This window comes from Nerophis ophidion, linkage group LG19, assembly GCF_033978795.1.
Source record: "Nerophis ophidion isolate RoL-2023_Sa linkage group LG19, RoL_Noph_v1.0, whole genome shotgun sequence".
In the NCBI taxonomy this organism is placed as follows: Eukaryota; Metazoa; Chordata; class Actinopteri; order Syngnathiformes; family Syngnathidae; genus Nerophis; species Nerophis ophidion.
The window spans coordinates 10,461,437-10,482,316 of record NC_084629.1 but is presented as its reverse complement, the minus strand read 5'-3'; the positions used below and the strand labels follow the sequence as shown (position 1 = coordinate 10,482,316).

Below are 20,880 nucleotides of genomic sequence, written 5' to 3'. Positions count from 1 at the left end.
ACGGCCACTCTACCAACCGAGCTATACCACCCCATAATTGCATATTATGTGCAGATAATAATTACTTGTTTGCAAAAAATATTTTTAACCCAAATAGGTGAAAAAACTGTGTAATCTCCCACGGCACACCACACTGTCTCTTACAGCACACATTGGTTGAAAAACACTGCTCTCGTGTACTGTTTTTGTGAAGGCAAGAATGATTAGAGCTTGATGCAATTTGATTGGTAATCCCCCTCATATAGTAGTCTGCCAAACATGACCTACTGTCAGTACAGATTAATATATTTATCAACATTTCAATTACAAAGGTTGACAAAATAACATATAGCTAAAGTTAAACTTAAAGTACCAATGATTGTCACACACACACTAGGTGTGGTGAAATATGTCCTCTGCATTTGACCCATCCCCTTGTTCATCCCCTGGGAGGTGAGGGGAGCAGTGGGCAGCAGTGGTGGTCGCGCCTTGGAATCATTTTGCTGATTTATATGCGTTACTTCTGTAACGCATATACTAAAATTGGAACGATACAGAGAAGATTAGCGAAATTCGTGAAGCATTCCTCATTTTGGGGGGCTTCACGGTTAGTGCATCTACGAAGGTCCTGAGTAGTCTGAGGTTCAATTTTCTGTGTGGAGTTGCATGTCCTCCCCGTGAATGCGTGGGTTCCCTCCGAGTACTCCGGCTTCCTCCCACTTCCAAAGACATGCACCTGGGGATAGGTTGATTGGCAACACTAAAAAATTGTCCCTAGTGTGTGAATGTTGTCTGTCTATCTGTGTTGGCCCTGTGATGAGGTGGCCACTTGTCCAGGGTGTACCCCCGCGACACCAAAGGGAATAAGCCGTATAAAATGGATGGATGGATAGAACCCCCAATTCCAACTCTTGATGCTGAGTGCCAAGCAGGGAGGTTTATAGACTTTGGTATGACTCGGCCAGGGTTTGAACTCACAACCTACTGATCTCAGGGTGGCCACTCCAACCACTGAGTAGGTTAATAGAGTCAAACTTTTTAGAACATTTTTGGTAAATTACCAGTCGAGGTTTCTTCCGTTTGATACACATTTTTTGGTCTTATAATATATACCGAAACATAATCAGTAACTTCTCCGGGAGATTTCCTCCCAAGTTCTCCTGAATCACATTGCCCTTGTTGAACTTAGCCACTGACAATCTCCCAACTTTTTTTCCCCCTCTTTCTGACTCCTGCTCTCTCTATCAATTCAATTCTCCAGAGTCAATTTATCCCTGGTCTGCGCCTCGCTCAGCCTTAAGCTGGCGCTGGCCAGGTAGGCACCGTTTTGTCAATAGGGCTGATTGAAGCAGCAGAGTGCAGAACGAAGGAGGGAGCCAGAGATTCAATAGACACCCAGGTGAAAGAATGGAGTGCGGGGAAAAATGCAGATAAGCGTCTTTGGAGAGATGAGTGGGAAGTCGTGTGTTGACAAGTGGAGAAACAGTGGGATTGGTGGATGGAAGTTAGAAAGTAGAGATGAACAGACAAGGGAAGTTGTATTTCTGAGTCTGTTGCTATTGATCAGGACTGGAGGACTGTGTGTATGTGAGGCATTTTATCTCTGCCGTCTCTCCTTGGAGGGACACACTGGCAGCTTTCCCTTGCCTGCCCTCACCCTCACCTCTCCGTTTCATTCCCCCACCCGGCCCTCTTGTAGCGACTCTTAAGCTGCACACCAGGCAGGAGTCCAGATGGAGATAGATTCTTATCACTGTGTCTGGCTCGCCATTTTCCTCGCACATCCCGGCGGCGTTAGTGGCCGAGGTTCTGCGACACTACTCTCGCCGTGTCCACAAACACACATTCCGCTTTGTCACACTGCGGCGAGCTGTCAGTCAGCGGACAGACGTCTCACTCATAATTGAGTGTAGATCTCCCCTGCTGAGCATCACTGATGAGGCAGCCCACTGAGGACCCGTTTACACTAAGCCGGATAAGGTTGTTCAGGGTAAATCACACCTAACCTTATCTGTGTCCACACCCAAAACTGCCACTGTTTAAGACCCCCGCTACCCTGTCTGTCGGCGCGACGCGACCTAGTTAAATAATTAAAAATCCACCTGAGCGTCCATCTGCTCCAAGCTTTTGATTGATTGATTGATTGAAACTTATTAGTAAATTGCACAGTACAGTACAATCGACCACTAAATGGTAACACCCGAATACGTTTTTCAACTTGTTTAAAGGCTCACTGAAATGAGATTTTCTTATTTAAACGGGGATAGCAGGTCCATTCTGTGTGTCATACTTGATCATTTCGAGATATTGCCATATTTTTGCTGAAAGGATTTAGTAGAGAACATCGACGATAAAGTTCGCAATTTTTGATCGCTAATAAAAAAGCCTTGCCTGTACCGAAAGTAGCAGGCGATGTGCGCGTGATGTCACGGGTTGTAGGGCTCCTCACATCCTCACATTGTTTACAATCATAACCACCAGCAGCTAGAGTGATTCGGACCGAGAAAGTGACAATTTCCCCATTAATTTGAGCGAGGATGAAAGATTCGTGGATGAGGATAGTGAGAGTGAAGGACTACAAAGAAGAAGAAAAAATTAAAGCTTCAAGCAGCGTTGGTCGGGCCCGCCTTCTGCCATGACCCTCCCCCGCCGAATTCTTATTGGTTGACGTGTGTGTGACGATTGCTGACGTGTGTGTGATGATTGCTGACATTTTGTTCATCTCTTCCACGAATGAGATAAAAAATATTATTTGATATTTTACAGTAATGTGTCAATAATTCACACATTAAGTCGCTCCGGAGTATATGTCGCACCCCCGGCCAAAACTGCGATTTATAGTCCTAAAAATAAGGTACTAGTTTTTGATTAAATAAAAGAAGAACTTATTTTGAATTCTTTGTCATTTGTATTATATATATATATATATATATATATATATTTTTTTTTTTTTCTTCTTCTTTTTTTAAGTAGAGGGAAAAAAATCGGAAATCGTTTTTTTTTTTTTTTGTGAATAAATCTGGGATTTTATTTTCAGGCCATATCACCCAGGTCTAATGCAGCCTTAGACCATGGCCGAATACACTGTAAACCCAGTGTAAAAGTAGCTTCCACACACCCAACCGTGATACGTATGCTCAGTACATCTGCTGGGAAATTCAAATTAATATGCTAATAACACCGGCCCCGTAGAGCTTGTGCAGTACAAAATCACACACTTTAAACGCACATCTCATTAAAGAATGTTAATAACAGCCAATTCAGGTGATGCTGAGGTAGCTGGCAAATATTGCCAACTGCTCATCATGTACCAGTAACTTAATATAATCGACCTGCTGGATTAAGTAATTGACAAGATGATATTTTTACGATATTTTCACATATATAAACAATACTATCACGATACAGCAAAATGGGTATATGGGCTTTCAGTTACATAACGCGTCACTTATTAAAACACAGGGAGAGTGTGCAGACTACTGCGAGGCCAGGGGGCAGCAACGTCGAAAGAGCTATATTGGACCAAAAATACAAAAAACAAATCGTCTGGAGCAGCAAAAATTGAAAAGCCATACATAAGTCGTACAATGATGCAAGTGTATATATTAGCTATAATAGCCTACTATCAAAATGACTATGTGTCACAGGCTGAAGCAAATCGTTGTTGACAGAAATGTTGAAATTTAAAATGTATTTTACACATTTTTACAACATTACAAAACATTAGTAAATCAGAGGCTACCCAGAAGCTGAGATAACTCCTGGAAATTACTGTTTTTTTTCATGCGACTTATACTCAGGAGCGACTTATGTGTGAAATTATTAACACATTACCGTAAAATATCAAATAATATTATTTAGCTCATTTACGTAAGAGACTAGACGTATAAGATTTCATCGGATTTAGCAATTAGGAGTGACAGATTGTTTGGTAAACGTAGAACATGTTCTATATGTTATAGTTATTTGAATGACTCTTACCATAATATGTTAGTTAACATACCAGGCACCTTCTCAGTTGGTTATTAATGCGTCATATAACGTACACTTATTCAGCCTGTTGTTCACTATTCTTTATTTTTTTTAATTGCCTTTCAAATGTCTATTCTTGGTGTTGGGTTTTATCAAATAAATTTCCCCAAAAAATGCGACTTATACTTCAGTGCGACTTATATATGTTGTTTTCCTTCTTTATTATGCATTTTCGGCAGGTGCGACTTATACTCCGCAGCGACTTATACTCTGAAAAATACGGTACTGTTTTTTTAATGGCCAAAGGTAAAGGTGTGTGTCCAAGTAAAAGGAAACGGCAGGCTGTCTTCTTTTAATAGATCTATAACAATCTTTGGCCAGCGAGGTGATGTTTGCTGTGGTCTGGAACAACATGGCACACACCAACAGCTATCTGAAATGCAGCCAATATTTCATACAGATAATGTGTCACGAGACATGCAAAACTAAATTGTATACAAAGAGGATAAAAGTAAAGGAAATTAAATTAGCCAAAATATACCTACAAATGAGGCATACTGATGTAATATGTACACACAGCTAGCCTAAATAGCATGTTAGCATTGATTAGCTTGCAGTCATGCACTCACCAAATATGCCTGAATTGGCACTCCAACAAGTCAATAACATCAACAAAGCTCACCTTTGTGCATTCACGCACAGTTTAAAATGTTTGGTGGACAAAATGAGAGAAAGAAGGAATGGAAGATTTTACAAACAAACGTCACAGTCCACACTATGGTGAGTTCAAGAACTGCCAAAATTAGTAGGACAAAACTATGAATGGACTATTGTGGGAACAGTTCGGACCGAGCCCCTTCCTCTTCAAACTTGACCAGGCTGTAATAGCTGCAAAAGGTGGACCGACATCATATTGAACCCTATTGGTTGGGAATGGGATGGCACATCCATTTCATATGTGAGTCAAGGCAGGTGGCCAAATATGGTGTACATACAAGCACACAAAAGCTGAAGCTTGTAACATAAACGTGAGGTAACTTAAAAGAAATTAAGAACATCCCCAAAATTGAATGTTTTGTTCCTTATCCTATTTTCGACATTTCCTAAAGGTAGATGAAAATCTGCATATAATCAATATATAGCGGAATTAAAGAACCGGAGCAAACACTCTTGTCTGTTTCTACCTTATTTGTCTAACATAGAAGTTATGATGCATTATAGAACTTGTCTGGATCAGGCCTGAACTGAATGTTACTTATCCCATTCCAGACATTTCCTAAAAACGCCCGTGCAAACGTCTCAACTGACCGACAGACCAACGGCAACAAGTACATAACCTCCTGGCGGCGGTAATAATGTTCTTAAAAGAATCGTACCTGTGAGCACTAAACATGAGAAAAATCCATCATCTCTCTCACTTGTTTTCTCCACTTTTGCGGGAAGAGGCACTGAAACTGTCACTCAAAAATAAAGCCTGGGGCTCCACCAACCATCCATTCTTTAACTGTCAAGCTGTGAGTTTGATCATTTTCTTTATCTTCAGCAAATAAGATAACCTGTGAGTTTAATGTTAGCACTTTAGCTAGTGTTGCTAACATCTGTGTCCTCCTGTCCCCCTGGTAGTTAGGTGGTTGTATGTGATATATGGCATCCATCACGTTAGACAAGTGCAGAGTTACAGTCTACATGTAAAAAGCAGAAAACTGTTTTGTGAAAGGTGCAGACAAACAAAACGGAGTGTTCCCAGTAGGGCTTTTATAGCAGCACTTTTGTCTGAATACAGCAACGCGGCTAGATTGTTCCAAATTGTGGTACCTCTGAGACTTACATAAAACTGTTGAATGGTACTATAATATGCGCCCTTTGGAAGTGTCACAGCAAATCATTAATCGAGGTTGTCATATTTAATCTGAGTAATAGCTCTACAATGAATTCTGAACTCAATCAATAAATCCATGTTTTGATCATGGACTTCAACTTTTCAGAGGCAAAACCCCCAAATGAAAAGTGAAAAGTAACCTTTTCCAGCATTGCGTGAAGGTGATGTCCCCATTGCATAACCCTCCCTGCCGCTACCATTCCCTTGTGATTATGTGGAAATAATCGCGAATTGGTGCCATGATAGCCAATTACAACATTCTCATGGATGTTACTGCAGCGTCCAAGGTAGCAGCATTGCAATGCCATGCAGATCAACCTGGGCAGAATTGCTTTTTTTTTGTTTTGTTTTTAATAGATTGATCTAAGTCCCCTTCTACACTAATACAGGTCAAATCCCACAAAACCTTATCCTTGTCCAGGCACACTCAATGGTCGTTTAAGAACCCCTCTCCCACTCCGTACGCCAACGCAACACAACCTAGTACGCATGCGTGGAAAATGTGCACGTCAGTCACCTCCAGTGTTGCTTTGTGTGCAAGTTCTTAAATTTAACTTATCTGAACAATATCCAGTGTGGTATTTCAATTAACTGGAATCCAGTGTGCTGTGGGGCCCTATTGTAGTGAATCAAACCTGAGACATCATAACTTAATCAAATCTTGAATGGACACGTGAACATTTTACATCAGTGGTCTCAAACACGCGGCAGTTATTTTGCAGCCTGCACCTTAGAATGAAAATTTAATGTTGGTGCGGCCCGCGAGTTTTATATGAATTGGGCTTTACAGCGTCATACTTGTATACCCTCGATTTTTCCTGGAGACTCACAACTTTCAGTGCCCCTCCAGGGGTAATCATTCTCCCGAATTCCAGCCTAACCACAAAAATAAGTGGGCAAACTGGAGGCACTTCCTTTAGCGTGCTCTACAACATGTACAAACAGTGTGCCAGCCCAGCCACATGTTGTATTTGGGTTCTGTAGACACAGTAAGCGACTCCAAGACATACTTGATCAACAGCCATTCAGGTCACACTGATTAGACCGTATAAACAACTTTAACACTGTTACAAATATGTGCCACACTGTCAACCCACACCAAACAAGAATGACAAACACATTTTGGGAGAACATCCGCACCGTAACACAACATAAACACAACAGAACAAATACCCAGAATCCCATGCAGGCCTAACTCTTCCGGGCTACAATATACACCACCCCGCCCCCTATTGTAGCCCGTAAGAGATAGGGCTGCATTGGATTCTGGGTATTTGTTCTGTTGTGTTAATGTCTTGTTACAGTGCGGATATTCTCCCAGAATGTGTTTGTCAATCTTGTTTGGTGTGGGTTCACAGTGTAGCGAATATTTGTAATAGTGATAAAGTTGTTTATATGGCCACCCTCAGTGTGACCTGTATGGCTGTTGATCAAGTTTGTCTTGCAGTCACTTCCGTGGGTCTGCAGAAGCCTCATACAATATGTGACTGGGCCAACACATTGTTTGTATGGTGGAAAAGTGGACGTGACGGCAGGTTGTAGGGGGACATTATCACCAAACCTATGCAAGCGTCATACCTTGATGTTGCAGAAAAAAGACCATGTATTTTTTTAACCGATTTCCGAACTCTGAATGGGTGAATTTTGGCGAATTAAACGCCTTTCTGTTTATCGGTCTTGTGGCGATGACGTCAGAATGTGACGTCACCAAGGTAATACACCCGCCATTTTCATTTTCAACACATTACAAACACTGAGTCTCAGCTCTGTTATTTTCCGTTTTTTCGACTATTTTTTGGAACCTTGGAGACATCATGCCTCGTCGGTGTGTTGTCGGAGGGTGTAACAACACTAACAGGGAGGGATTCAAGTTGCAACACCGGCAAGAAATCTGCCGCCAGACCCCCATTGAATGTGCCAGAGTGTTTGCACGTTTTACCGGCAATGCTAAGACAGACATGGCACAGAGATGTATGGATAACCTGCAGATGCATTTGCAACGACTAAGTCAACGAAATCACAAAGGTGAGTTTTGTTGATGTTGTTGACTTATGTGCTAATCAGACATATTTGGTCATGGGATGACTGCCAGCTAATCGATGCTAACATGCTACGCTAATCGTTGCTAACATGCTATTTACGCTAGCTGTATGTACATTTGAAACTAGATACCCACATTTAATGCGAAACAAACACTTACCAACCGACATATTTAAGTTGCTCCAGTGTAACAAGATGCGAAAGTCCTGATCGTTTGGTCCGCATATTTTACCGGCGATGCTAATAAGGCAGCCATGCTATGGGCCACTTCATTAGGTACACCCATGCTATGGCCGAATAGCGTCAATAGCTATTCGCTCAATAGCTTCAGTTTCTTCTTCAATTTAGTTTTCGCTATCTGCCTCCATACTCCGACCATCTGTTTCAATACATTCGTAATCTGTTGAATCGCTTAAGCAGCTGAAATCTGAGTCTGAATCCGAGCTAATGTCGCTATATCTTGCTGTGGTAACCGCCATGTTGTTTGTATTGGCAGCACTGTATGACGTCACAGGGAAATGGACAGTCGCATCGCAAATAGCGAAAATCAAGAACTTTAAAGCTTTTTTAGGGATATTCCGGGAGGTGTCAAATTTTGAAAAAAAATTTGAAAAATAAGACAAGCCACTGGGAACTGATTTTTTATTGTTTTTAACCCTTTTGAAATTGTGATAATGTTCCCCTTTAATATTGTTGTCCGGGTGAAGACTGGTAGAATGATTACTCCGGGAGATTGTCGGGAGGGGCACTGATATTCGGGTGTTTCCCGGAAAGATCGCGAGAGTTGGCAAGTATGTTGCTAGGGCGGGAAAGCCATTCAAAGAAGGTGAATTCATTAAAAAGTGCATCCATCCATCCATCCATTTTCTACCGCTTATTCCCTTTCGGGGTCGCGGGGGGCGCTGGCGCCTATCTCAGCTACAATCTGGCGGAAGGCGGGGTACACCCTGGACAAGTCGCCACCTCATCGCAGGGCCAACACAGATAGACAGACAACATTCACACTCACATTCACACACTAGGGCCAATTTAGTGTTGCCAATCAACCTATCCCCAGGTGCATGTCTTTGGAAGTGGGAGGAAGCCACGCATTCACGGGGAGAACATGCAAACTCCACACAGAAAGATCCCGAGCCTGGATTTGAACCCAGGACTCCAGGACCTTCGTATTGTGAGGCAGACGCACTAACCCCTCTGCCACCGCAATCTTTTCTCGCGGCCCAGCTTCACCCAGTTTCTGCATCCAGTGGCCCCCAGGTAAATTGATTTTGAGACCCCGGTTTTACATCAGTCAAACTGGGGATCTAGATATCTGGTCAGGACACTCCTCACTCTTTTGCGTTCACCTTCATTGTCCATTCCTTTTTGGTGACTTTATATACTCTGGACCTAGACGTTGACTCCGCGACATACATGGGGGACAATAACTGATACAGTAGGCTTCGCCAGTCCAAAAGCATTCACCTTTTTTCGTAGTATTCCTTCGTAGTCAATAATTATTTTATCACATCAACAGTAGCCCGCATTTTCGTTGTCTCTCCTTCGACAAATGGACAGCTGACCGGGACATTCGAAAGTTCTATTGCCGTCTGAGATGTGTTGTATCCAAAATAGCTGCAATTGCACATTTTCTTGTCTTAAGGTATTTATGTGTGATTTCCACAAGCGTCTGTACATACGGAAGGAGAAACCCTTATCAGTACAGCATTTACCTAATAAAATAGTTTCGAGGTGGGTAAGCTCAACTAAACTTGTTCCTTACATTAGGCGCATTGGTTAAAAGGTTCACTGTCAAATTTTGAGAAAAAAAAAGGATTTAAAGTGCGTCTTATAGTCCGCGAAATACGCTATGATACTTTAAGGTGGGGCATGTTTTAATTTTCATTATCTGGGAACGACTCTAAAAACGAACATTATGCAGACGGACTCAAAACACGGGTTATAAAAGTGACTGTGGAGCAACATATATGCAAAATTGACACCAAAGCATATTCAATACGTATTATCTGGACCACATGGAAGATTAAAATGACATGTACCCTTCATTGATGTTCATTATTTTGGATGTGTTGCATATACCCAAATAAAAAGCAAAATGCTAAGTAATCATTTGATGATACTTTTGAGCAATGATTATAAAAAAAAATATATTATGTTTTAATAAAGTTACAATTATATTAGAAACATGTATGATATAACCACACATGTAAGATTTTCTCAAATTGAATTCAAATTAAATTGGCCTTTAGAGGTTATGCTAGCTTTAGTGTGGCGCCTTTGTAGCACTCCCTTCATAAAAAGGGCCACACTATCAAAAGAAGAGAAACACATCTTACAAGAGTCAAGGACAGATAACTGGAAAAGGAATAGTAGAGAACAGACGGTGGGAGTGTCAAGGCCTCATTTGTTCACAAAGCTTTAAAAAAGTTGTGCAGCTGTTCTTGGGTCACAAATTAACTTCAGAGAGACCAATGACAAGGACCAAGAGAAGCCTTGGCCCTGACATGTAAAAAGTAGGTCACGGGGTTACAGATACGGAAGGAAAAAGGAGATAAAGTCTCAAAAAGCTCATGCACACGTCTATTAATACAGTGCACTATCACACTATTCACAGTTAACAAAACTGCATCGGTTAGAAAAGGGGTCACCAAACTTTACAGTAAAATGATTTAAATTGTCAGGAAAGAAGAGGAAGGAATATAAAAGGTAAAAAGGTAAATGTGTTTAAAAACCCTAAAATAATTTTTAAGGTTATATTTTTTCTCTAAAATTGTCTTTATGAAAGTTATAAGAAGCAAAGTAAAAAAATAAATGCATTTATTTAAACAAGTGAAGACCAAGTCTTTAAGATATTTTCTTGGATTTTCCAATTCTATTTGAGTTGTGTCTCTCTTAGAATTAGAGATTTCGAGCAAAGCGAGACCAGCTATGCTAGTAAATAAATACAATTTTAAAAATTGAGGCAGCTCACTGGTAAGTGCTACTATTTGAGCTATTTTTAGAACAGGCCAGCGGGCGACTCATCTGGTCCTTACAGGCTACCTGGTTCCCGCGGGCACCGCGTTGGTGACCCCTGGGTTAGAACAACGACAAACTGTATTAAAAGACACAAATATGTTTTGACCCCAGAAATGGGGTTGACTTGAATTTTTTCACACAGCTCAACTTGCTATAATCCAAAATGTAATTTAGTCTCTACTAGTGTTGTCCCGATACCAATATTTTGGTACCGGTACCAAAATTACTTCGATATTTTTCGGTACTTTTCTAAATTTTAACGACAAATCTTAAGGTATATTAAACATATATTTCTTATTGCGAGTTTGTCCTTAAATAAAATAGTGAACATACAAGAAAACTAGCCTTTAATTAGTAAGTAAGCAAACAAAGGCTCTTAATTTAGTCTGCTGACATATGCAGTAACATATTGTGTTATTTTCCATTCTATTATTTTGTCAAAATTATTAAGGACAAGTGGTAAAAAATGAATTATTAATCGACCTGTTCATTTACTGTTGATATCTGCTCACTTTATCTTTTAACATGTTCTATCTACACTTCTGTTAAAATGTAATAATCACTTACTCTTCTGTTTGATACTTTACATTAGTTTTGGATAGAGATGTCCGATAATATCGGACTGCTGATATTATCGGCCGATAAATGCTTTAAAATGTAATATCGGAAATTATCGGTATCGGTTTCAAAAAGTAAAGTGTATTACTTTTTAAAACGCCGCTGTACGATGTGGTACACGGACGTAGGGAGAAGTACACAGCGCCAATAAACCTTAAAGGCACTGACTTTGCGTGCCGGCCCAATCACATAATATCTATGGCTTTTCACACACACAAGTGAATGCAAAGCATACTTGGTCAACAGCCATACAGGTCACACTGAGGGTGGCCTTATAAACAACTTTAACACTGTTACAAATATGCGCCACACTGTGAACCCACAACTAAACAAGAACAACAAACACATTTCGGGAGAACATACGCACCGTAACACAACATAAACACAATAGAACAAGTACCCAGAATCCCTTGCAGCACTAACTCTTCCAGGACGCTACAATATACACCCCCAGCTACCCCCTACAAAACCCAGCGCGCACCTCCTCATGCTCTCTCAGGTAGAGCATGTCCCAAATTCCAAGCTGCTGTTTTGAGGCATATTTGTGACTTCCACAATAAATATGTCAGTGTCACGTTGGCATTTTTTTCCATAATTTGAGTTGATTTATTTTGGAAAATCTTGTTACATTGTTTGATGCATCCAGCGGGACATCACAACAAAATGATGCAAAATAATGTGTTCATTCCACGACTGTATATATCGGTTGATATCGGAATCAGTAATTAAGAGTTGGACAACATCGGAATATCGGATTTCGGCAAAAAAAAAAAGCTATTATCGGACATCTCTAGTTTTGGATGATACCACAAATTTGGAGATCACAGACTGGTACTTTTCAGAGGTGGTATAGTACCGAATATGATTCATAAGTATCGCGGTACTATACTAATACCGGTATACCGTACAACCCTTGTTTCTAGTTTTCTGCAGAACCTCCCGTTTCTTCTGGAACAAAATGTTTCAAGAAATTAATACGAGAGGCCTCATTTTACTCATTGTTGTTGTTTCTTAGCATGACTTATTCCGACTAATGAGAATACAATATTTTTGGGCAAATTATACTATTTTGACATCAAATAAAACCAAACACAGTCAATACTGTGCACAGGAAATGCTATGTAAGTGAATTAGGAACTTTTGGCTGGATAATTTGCACTTTAACCCAGATACAAAGGCCAGCAGAGGTCTGCATTCATAATTACGCCAGGATTCGGTGGGGAGTTTCCAAGTATGACAGCTGTGTGGGCCTGTTGGACAGACACAATGTGGTCAGATGTGTGTTGTAAGCTAGCGAACAGGTGAGACCCATGCAGGGCACAAGAAAGAAAACTAGTTGAACAAAGTTTGGAACAGCTGATGGCATTCCAGTCATACTTGCAGCAACACTCCTAATCTGACATTTGTTTAGGAATGGCAGCCAAATGTTTTGGACACATGGGTGCTCGTGGCACAAACAGGATTAAATCATCAGCGCTGCTAATGCAATGAAAATCACCAAGATATAAACCAATGGCGGACTACAACCAGATAGTCCTCCTTTTACTTTACATTTTGTTCAAGATGAGAGCATGGACACCGACAAAAGTGGAGATTGGAGACAAAAATACTGTAAGTGACAATTGTGGCGACCCCTATGAGTTGAGCTAGTTATAATTTGGAAGAAACATCCTAACATACATGTATCCATCCATCCATCCATTTTCTACCGCTTATTCCCTTTCGGGGTCGCGGGGGGCGCTGGCGCCTATCTCAGCTACAATCGGGCGGAAGGCGGGGTACACCCTGGACAAGTCGCCACCTCATCGCAGGGCCAACACAGAGAGACAGACAACATTCACACTCACATTCACACACTAGGGCCAATTTAGTGTTGCCAATCAACCTATCCCCAGGTGCATGTCTTTGGAAGTGGGAGGAAGCCGGAGTACCCGGAGGGAACCCACGCATTCACGGGGAGAACATGCAAACTCCACACAGAAAGAACCTGAGCCTAGATTTGAACCCAGGACTGCAGGAACTTCGTATTGTGAGGCAGACGCACTAACCCCTCTGCCACCGTGAAGCCCAACATACATACATGTAATACAAATATATTCAAAGTGTGATTATTTTTGGACAAATTGTCGGTGACTCATAGACCATCACTTGCCAAGTACCCCAGTAAAGACAACATATTTTTCCACTCAATCCTGTTCAAATTTGACATTTCCTCAGCCCCTCTGAAGCATCTACCGTATTTTTCGGAGTATAAGTCGCTCCAGAGTATAAGTCGCACCTGTCGAAAATGCATAATGCAGAAGGAAACATATATAACTCGCATTTTTGGAGGAAATGTATTTGATAAAACCCAACACCAAGAATAGACATTTGAAAGGCAATTTAAAATAAATAAAGAATAGTGAACAACAGGCTGAATAAGTGTACCTTATATGAGGCATAAATAACTAACTGAGAAAGTGCCTGGTATGTAAACGTAACATATTATGGTAAGAGTCATTCAAATATGCCCTGCGATGAGGTGGCGACTTATCCAGGGTATACCCCGCCTTCCGCCTGATTGTAGCTGAGATAGGCACCAGCGCCCCCCCGCGACTCCAAAGGGAATATGCCGTAGAAAATGGATGGATGGAGCCATTCAAATAACTATAGCATATAGAACATGCTATTCGTTTACCAAACAATCTGTCACTCTTAATCGATAAATCCCATGAAGTCTTATAAGTTTAGTCTCTTACGTGAATGAGCTAAATAATATTATCTGATATTTTACGGTAATGTGTTAATAAATTCACACATAACTCGCTCCTGATTATAAGTCGCACCCCTGGCCAAACTATGAAAAAACTGCGACTTATAGTCCGAAAAATACGGTACATATAAAAAATGGGACCCATTACCTCCCTGCTTGGCACTCAGCATCAAGGGTTGGAATTGGGGGTTAAATGACCAAAATGATTCTTAGGCGCGGCCACCGCTACTGCTCACTGCTCTCCTCACCTCCCAGGGAGTGATCAAGGGTGATGGGTCAAATCCAGAGGATAATTTTGCCACAACTAGTGTATGTGTGACAATCATTGGCACTTTAACTTATTGTATATTAATTTATTTACTCGTTTATTCACTCAATGTTCTGTAACAAATAGAGAACAAACACGTGTTAGGGGTAGGATTAAATAACCTCTGCTTCCTTCTACTCTTTTTTGGACATTCTGTAATAAAACAACTAGAAATACGGGATGTATAACAATGTATTGTCTGCATGTTCAAAATAAACTGAAACTGACTGATCGACTGAGTTTAACGATTACAGTTGGTACAAAATGCGGCTGCTAGACTTTTGACAAGAACAAGAAAGTTTGATCATATTACGCCTGTACTGGCTCACCTGCACTGGCTTCCCGTGCACTTAAGATGTGACTTTAAGGTTTTACTACTTACGTATAAAATACTACACGGTCTAGCTCCAGCCTATCTTGCCGATTGTATTTTACCATATGTCCCGCCGGCAAGAAATCTGCGTTCAAAAGACTCCGGCTTATTAGTGATTCCTAGAGCCCAAAAAAAGGCTGCGGGCTATAGAGCGTTTTCCGTTCGGGCTCCAGTACTCTGGAATGCCCTCCCGGTAACAGTTCGAGATGCTACCTCAGTAGAAGCATTTAAGTCTCACCTTAAAACTCATTTGTATACTCTAGCCTTTAAATAGACCTCCTTTTTAGACCAGTTGATCTGCCGCTTTTCTTTTTCTCCTCTGCCCCCCCCTCCCTTGTGGAGGGGGTTCGGTCCGATGACCATGGATGAAGTACTGGCTGTCCAGAGTCGAGACCAAGGATGGACCGCTCGCCTGTGTATCTGTTGGGGACATCTCTACGATGCTGATCCGCCTCCACTTGGGATGGTTTCCTGTGGACGGGACTCTCGCTGCTGTCTTGGATCCGCTTTGAACTGAACTCTCGCGGCTGTGTTGGAGCCACTATGGATTGAACTTTCACAGTATCATGTTAGACCCGCTCAACATCCATTGCTTTCGGTCCCCCTAGAAGAGGGTGGGTTGCCCACATTTGAGGTCCTCTCCAAGGTTTCTCATAGTCATCATTGTCACTGGCGTCCCACTGGGTGTGAGTTTTCCTTGCCCTTATGTGCGACGATGTCGTAGTTGTAGTGGTTTGTGCAGTCCTTTGAGACATTTGTGATTAAGGGCTATATAAATAAACATTGATTGATTGATATTGTTAAGCTGTATAGCCCTCACACAAATTCATTGAAAAATGTACAGTTAATACGTGTGACTGGTATCGGTTTTGGTATCCGATCTCACACATGGATGATCGGTTTTGGAAAACCCTGATTAAAAACAGCTTTACATTAAGAACACTTTTTAGTTGGAAATATGTGAGCATTTGTGGTAACAGAGCAGCATTTGTAGTCTTTGAGACTCACCGGTGAGGTTGGTGCGTGCACTGTAGGAGCCCAGGTAGCGGCCGTCCGTGTTGGGCGTGTAACACTCAAACAGGCCCTGGTCCTTGGCCTGCACCTTGGTGATGTGCAGCAAGGCCGAGTCGCGACTCAGCCTCTCCACGTAGATATCTTTGCTGTTCACCCTCTGGGCGTAGACGGCGTAGGCGTAGTTGGGCTGGGCCGTGCTCACGATGCGGATCTCCCGGTCCGCGGCGGACGCCAGGTACATGGACCACTCGAAGTCCTGCTCCACACCGTCTTTGTAGCCCGTCACGTTGCACCAGATGGTCACGTGGGAGCCCTCGGTCCGGACGAGCGGCCCGCTTTGCACCGTCACCACTCTCTGGGCCACGGCGGCACCTGCTGCGGAAAGACAGGGAGACGGAGAACATGTGTTACAAAACTGCCGGCTGAAATATTTAGCACAGGTCGTGTTGGCGCACCGCACCTCTCGCAGGAAATAAAGTAACATCTTGCAGGTACACATTCTCTGGAGGTGTGCTTCTCAACACGGCTTAACACTTGAATTATTCTCTTTTTTTTTTTAACAACTGCCATCCAACCGTGCTCACTGCTATCTGCTTTAATGCAGTGTTTTGCAACCTTTTTTGAGACAAGCCACATTTTCCGGAGGCACGTCACCAGCAGAAATTATTAAAAAATGAAACTCCGTGGACAATAAAAAGTCGTTGACGCAATTGTTGGATATGAATTCAAACCATAACAAACCATGCATTACTATAGCTCTTGTCTCAAAGTAGGTGTACTGTCACATCCTGTCACATCACACCATGACTTATTTTGAGTATTTTGGTGTTTTCCTGTGTTGTAGCGTTTTAGTTCTTGTCTTGCACTCCTGTTTTGGTGGCTTTTTATGTTGCAGTTTCATGTCTTCCTTTCAGCGCTATTCCCTGCACCTTAGAAGTACTCAAAAAGTTCGGTTCGGTACGTACCTCAGTTTAGAGGTCACGGTTCGGTTCATTTTCGGTACAGTAAGAAAACAACAAAATATAATTTGTTTGTTTATTTATTTACCAAATTTGTAAACAATGGCATAACATACATATACACACAGGGTCCATTGCCAGGGTTAATACATATATAACTTATATAAAACAAAAACTAAATAAGTTAAGGCTGAGAATGGTTTCTTAACAAAACCTTTCTACATATAAAGTGCTTTTTTTGATTGATTGATTGAGACTTTTATTGGTAGATTGCACAGTACAGTACATACAATTGACCATTGAGACTTTTATTAGTAGATTGCACAGTACAGTACATACAATTGACCACTAAATGCTAACACCTAGGGTTGTAACGGTACGTGTATTTGTATCGAACCGTTTCGGTACGGGGGTTTCGGTTCGGCATGCGGGCGTACCGAACGAGTTTAGAAGCAGAAGTCTTTACAAGCTGCTCTGCTTTCTGCCTCTGTGGCTCTGTCTCAGCAGCAAGCATTGTCCCGCCCACACAACCATCTGATTTTTTACATACAAAGCCAATCAGCAGTGCGCATTCAGAGTGATGTAACAGCCAATCAGCAGTGCGTATTCAGACTTCAGAACGATGTAGTCAATGCTTTAGCGTCGAGCAGAGATATTCGTTTAGCAGGGGAGGAGCGGACTCTACCCAAATTATAAAAAACACTTCCCAGTCACAACTATTACTAACATCTCTATGAGCCCGTTGACCTTCTAGAAACTTCAACTGCAGCTCAGCTAGCTCACAGTATAGGCTTGAGGTGAGGGCTAATTAGCTTTTAGCGTAACGTTAGCTAATTTTGCTGTGTGTGCGCGCGTGTGTGTGTGTGTGCGTGTTTTAGGGGCAGCAAAACCCTGTCTGTCTGTTTTTTCATTGAACTCCGTTGTGTTTAGGGATGAATAGTCTCTTCTATTGCAATTGTACTATTTTTTCAGCCATAGTTACATGAATCATTAGTAATGTAGCAGCCTAGTTTTGAATAGCAGGGTCCCTGCTATCACATGTTGATAAAAATACAACATTTACATAATAAAAGTCAACTACAGGCTTCCCAAATGCTGTAATAAATTAAGCATGATGAGTTGACTTGAAACAGTTTCAATGGAAACTGTTTAATGTTGCACTTTTTATATGTAGAAGAAAGGTTTTTTCATTTTATTTTATCAAAGCAACAACTTGAGGCAGTTTAATGTGGATTAACGTGGGTAGAATTATTATACTGTTCCCAATGTTAAAAGGACAAAGCCATTGTTTACAAATTTGGTAAATAAATAACCATAAAATTTATATTTTGTTGTTTTCTTACTGTACTGAAAATGAACCGAACCGTGACCTCTAAACCGAGGTACGTACCGAACGGAAATTTTTGTGTACCGTTACACCCCTACTAACACCCCAATAAGTTTTTCAACTTGTTTAAGTCGGAGTCCACGTTCATCAACACCGCCCGCCGTTTTTTGTAGACATGTTCCATAAATATTGATGATAAAGATTTCTTTTTTTGTGAAGAAATGTTTAGAATGAAGTTCATGAATCCAGATGGATCTCTATTACAATCCCCAAAGAGGGCACTTTAAGTTGATGATTACTTCAATCAATCCCAACGGTGAAACATAGTGGTGGCAATATCATACTATGGGGGAGGTGGAGGGGGGTTCAGTGGCAGGGAGAGGATGACTGGTTGCAATTGAAAAAAAGATGAATGCAGTCAAGTACAAACATATCCTAAAAAGAAAACTTCTTCCAGAGTGCTCGGGACCTCAGATTGGGCCAAAGGTTCACCTTCCAACAAGACAATGACCCTACATAGATATAGCTCGGTTGGTAGAGTGGCCGTGCCAGCAACTTGAGGGTTCCTGGTTTGATCCTCGCCTTCGCCATCCTAGTCACTGCCGTTGTGTCCATGGGCAAGACACTTTATTACCCACCTGCTCCCAGTGCCATCCACACTGGTTTAAAAAAAAAAAAATGTAACTTAGATATTGGGGTTTCACTATGTAAAGTGCTTTGAGTCACTAGAGAAAAGCGCTATATAAATATAATTCACTTCACTTCTATGTGTAGAAATCTGTATTCATAATTGAATCACTTGTTTATTTTTCAACAAGTTTTTAGTTATTTTTATATATCTTTCTTTCCAAATAGTTCAAGAAAGACCACTACAAATGTGCAATATTTTGCACTGTTATACAATTTAATAAATCAGAAACTGATGACATAGTGCTGTATTTTACTTCTTTATCCGTTTTTTTCAACCAAAAATGCTTTGCTCTGATTAGGGGGTACTTGAATTAAAAAAATGTTCACAGGGGGTACATCACTGAAAAAAAGGTTGAGAACCACTGTGTTATGAGAGTAGCGTATGTGTGTGTGGGGCCCTTTAATATGTGACAGCATGTGACGTCAGTGAGTGTGCGGGCGAGCGAGGTGAGGGAGCGATAGAGCGCAGGAGTGGCTAGTGTTTTGTTGGATTGGCTGTGTGCAAGACCTCAATAAAGCCAAGATTTGCAACTAATCACTGGACTCTTCATTTATGCTGGAGTCCGGAGCTGTGGAGACCCACTGCCGGGTAGAGTGAAGGGTTGTGCGCGCAAGGGAGACACTACGGGAGCAGGAAGCAGTAAAGGTGCAACACATGTTTGACGTGTTGTCAGAAGCCGCTGCTGAACAATCTTGGCAAACCTCCGTCCTCCATTCTTGTATCGCGCAGCCAAAGTGTTCCCAAACGGGAGATCTTAACGAGGCAGGAGGGTCTTCCAGCTCTGGCTTTAACATGTTGTCCTAGCCTGCTAGCATGTCTACTCGTTCGGTACACCTCCGAACCGAACCGAAACCCCCGTACCGAAACGGTTCAATACAAATACACGTACCGTTACACCCCTACCTGCACTTGCTTTGTTTTACCAATCAGTTGTCGCTATCTTTTTTTGTGTGGACATTGTTGTCATGTCATGTACGTACTTTGTGGACGCCGTCTCTGCTCCGCATGCTGTAGGTTTTTGCTGTCGTCCAGCATTCTGTTTTTCTTTACTTTGTAGCCAGTTCAGTTTAGTTTTGTTCTACATAACCATCCCTAAGCTTCAATGCCTTTTCTTAGGGGCACTCACCTTTTGTTTATTTTTGGCTTAAGCATTGGATACCTTTTTACCTGCACCCTGCCTCCCGCTGTCGCCTGCATATTGTCATCACGACAAAACATTGTTGTCTCACACAACGTGTTCCCGACATCTTCAAAGCAATTAGCTACTGGCTTCCACCTACTGATATAGTATAACATGTTGTGAGGGGGAGTGGCCTGCGAACCTGCAGCGAGGCGACAGAGATCGGCGACAGGTGCGTAGATGGCCCACCTGGGCGCGTTTGTCTGATCACCTGTCACTCTGTGAAAGGGCAACAGCCGGCAAGAAGGTTGTTGAAGTGGTAGAGGGTGGAGAAAGAACCCGAGCACAAGCACGAGCGAGAGCGAGACCAGAGCGGATGGCTGAAAAGCAACCAGAAGAACAAAACTGTCACATGAGGCGATTGCTGGAAAGCCTAGCGATGAGTTTATTGCAAAATAAACAAAATCACAAAACCGTCAAGCCTGTCATTGGGTGGTCCGAAGAACCCAGGAGTGCAAGACCTCCGCAAATGGTTACTCTGCCGAGCTCTAGACAGCACCGACACTCAACAACGGCACCTTATTCGCAGATTCTAATATCTGGTTTGCAAAAAATATTTTTAACCCAAATAGGTGAAACTGCATAATCTCCCATGACACACCAGACTGTCTCTCACGGCACATTAGTGTGCCGCGGCACAGTGGTTGAAAAACACTGCTTTAACGGATGCATTGTGTGCGTAAACGGAGTGTGGGGTAATAAATAAACACTAGGGCGATAAACATGTCTGTTTTTAACCAATAAAAGACATATTAAATTAAACCTTTACAC

At 41.8% G+C, this 20,880-nt stretch overlaps 1 protein-coding gene across 2 annotated transcripts in view; it reads right to left on the bottom strand.

Moving 5' to 3' along the window:
• The window catches only part of igsf3 (immunoglobulin superfamily, member 3), a 370,516-nt gene that overhangs the window by 268,842 nt on the left and 80,794 nt on the right, over positions 1 to 20,880 (bottom strand). For both annotated transcript variants that reach the window (XM_061879134.1, XM_061879135.1), the window contains exon 2: positions 15,947 to 16,327. In XM_061879134.1, coding sequence (XP_061735118.1) covers positions 15,947 to 16,327 — 381 coding nt within the window. The remainder of the gene's footprint in view (positions 1 to 15,946; positions 16,328 to 20,880) is intronic.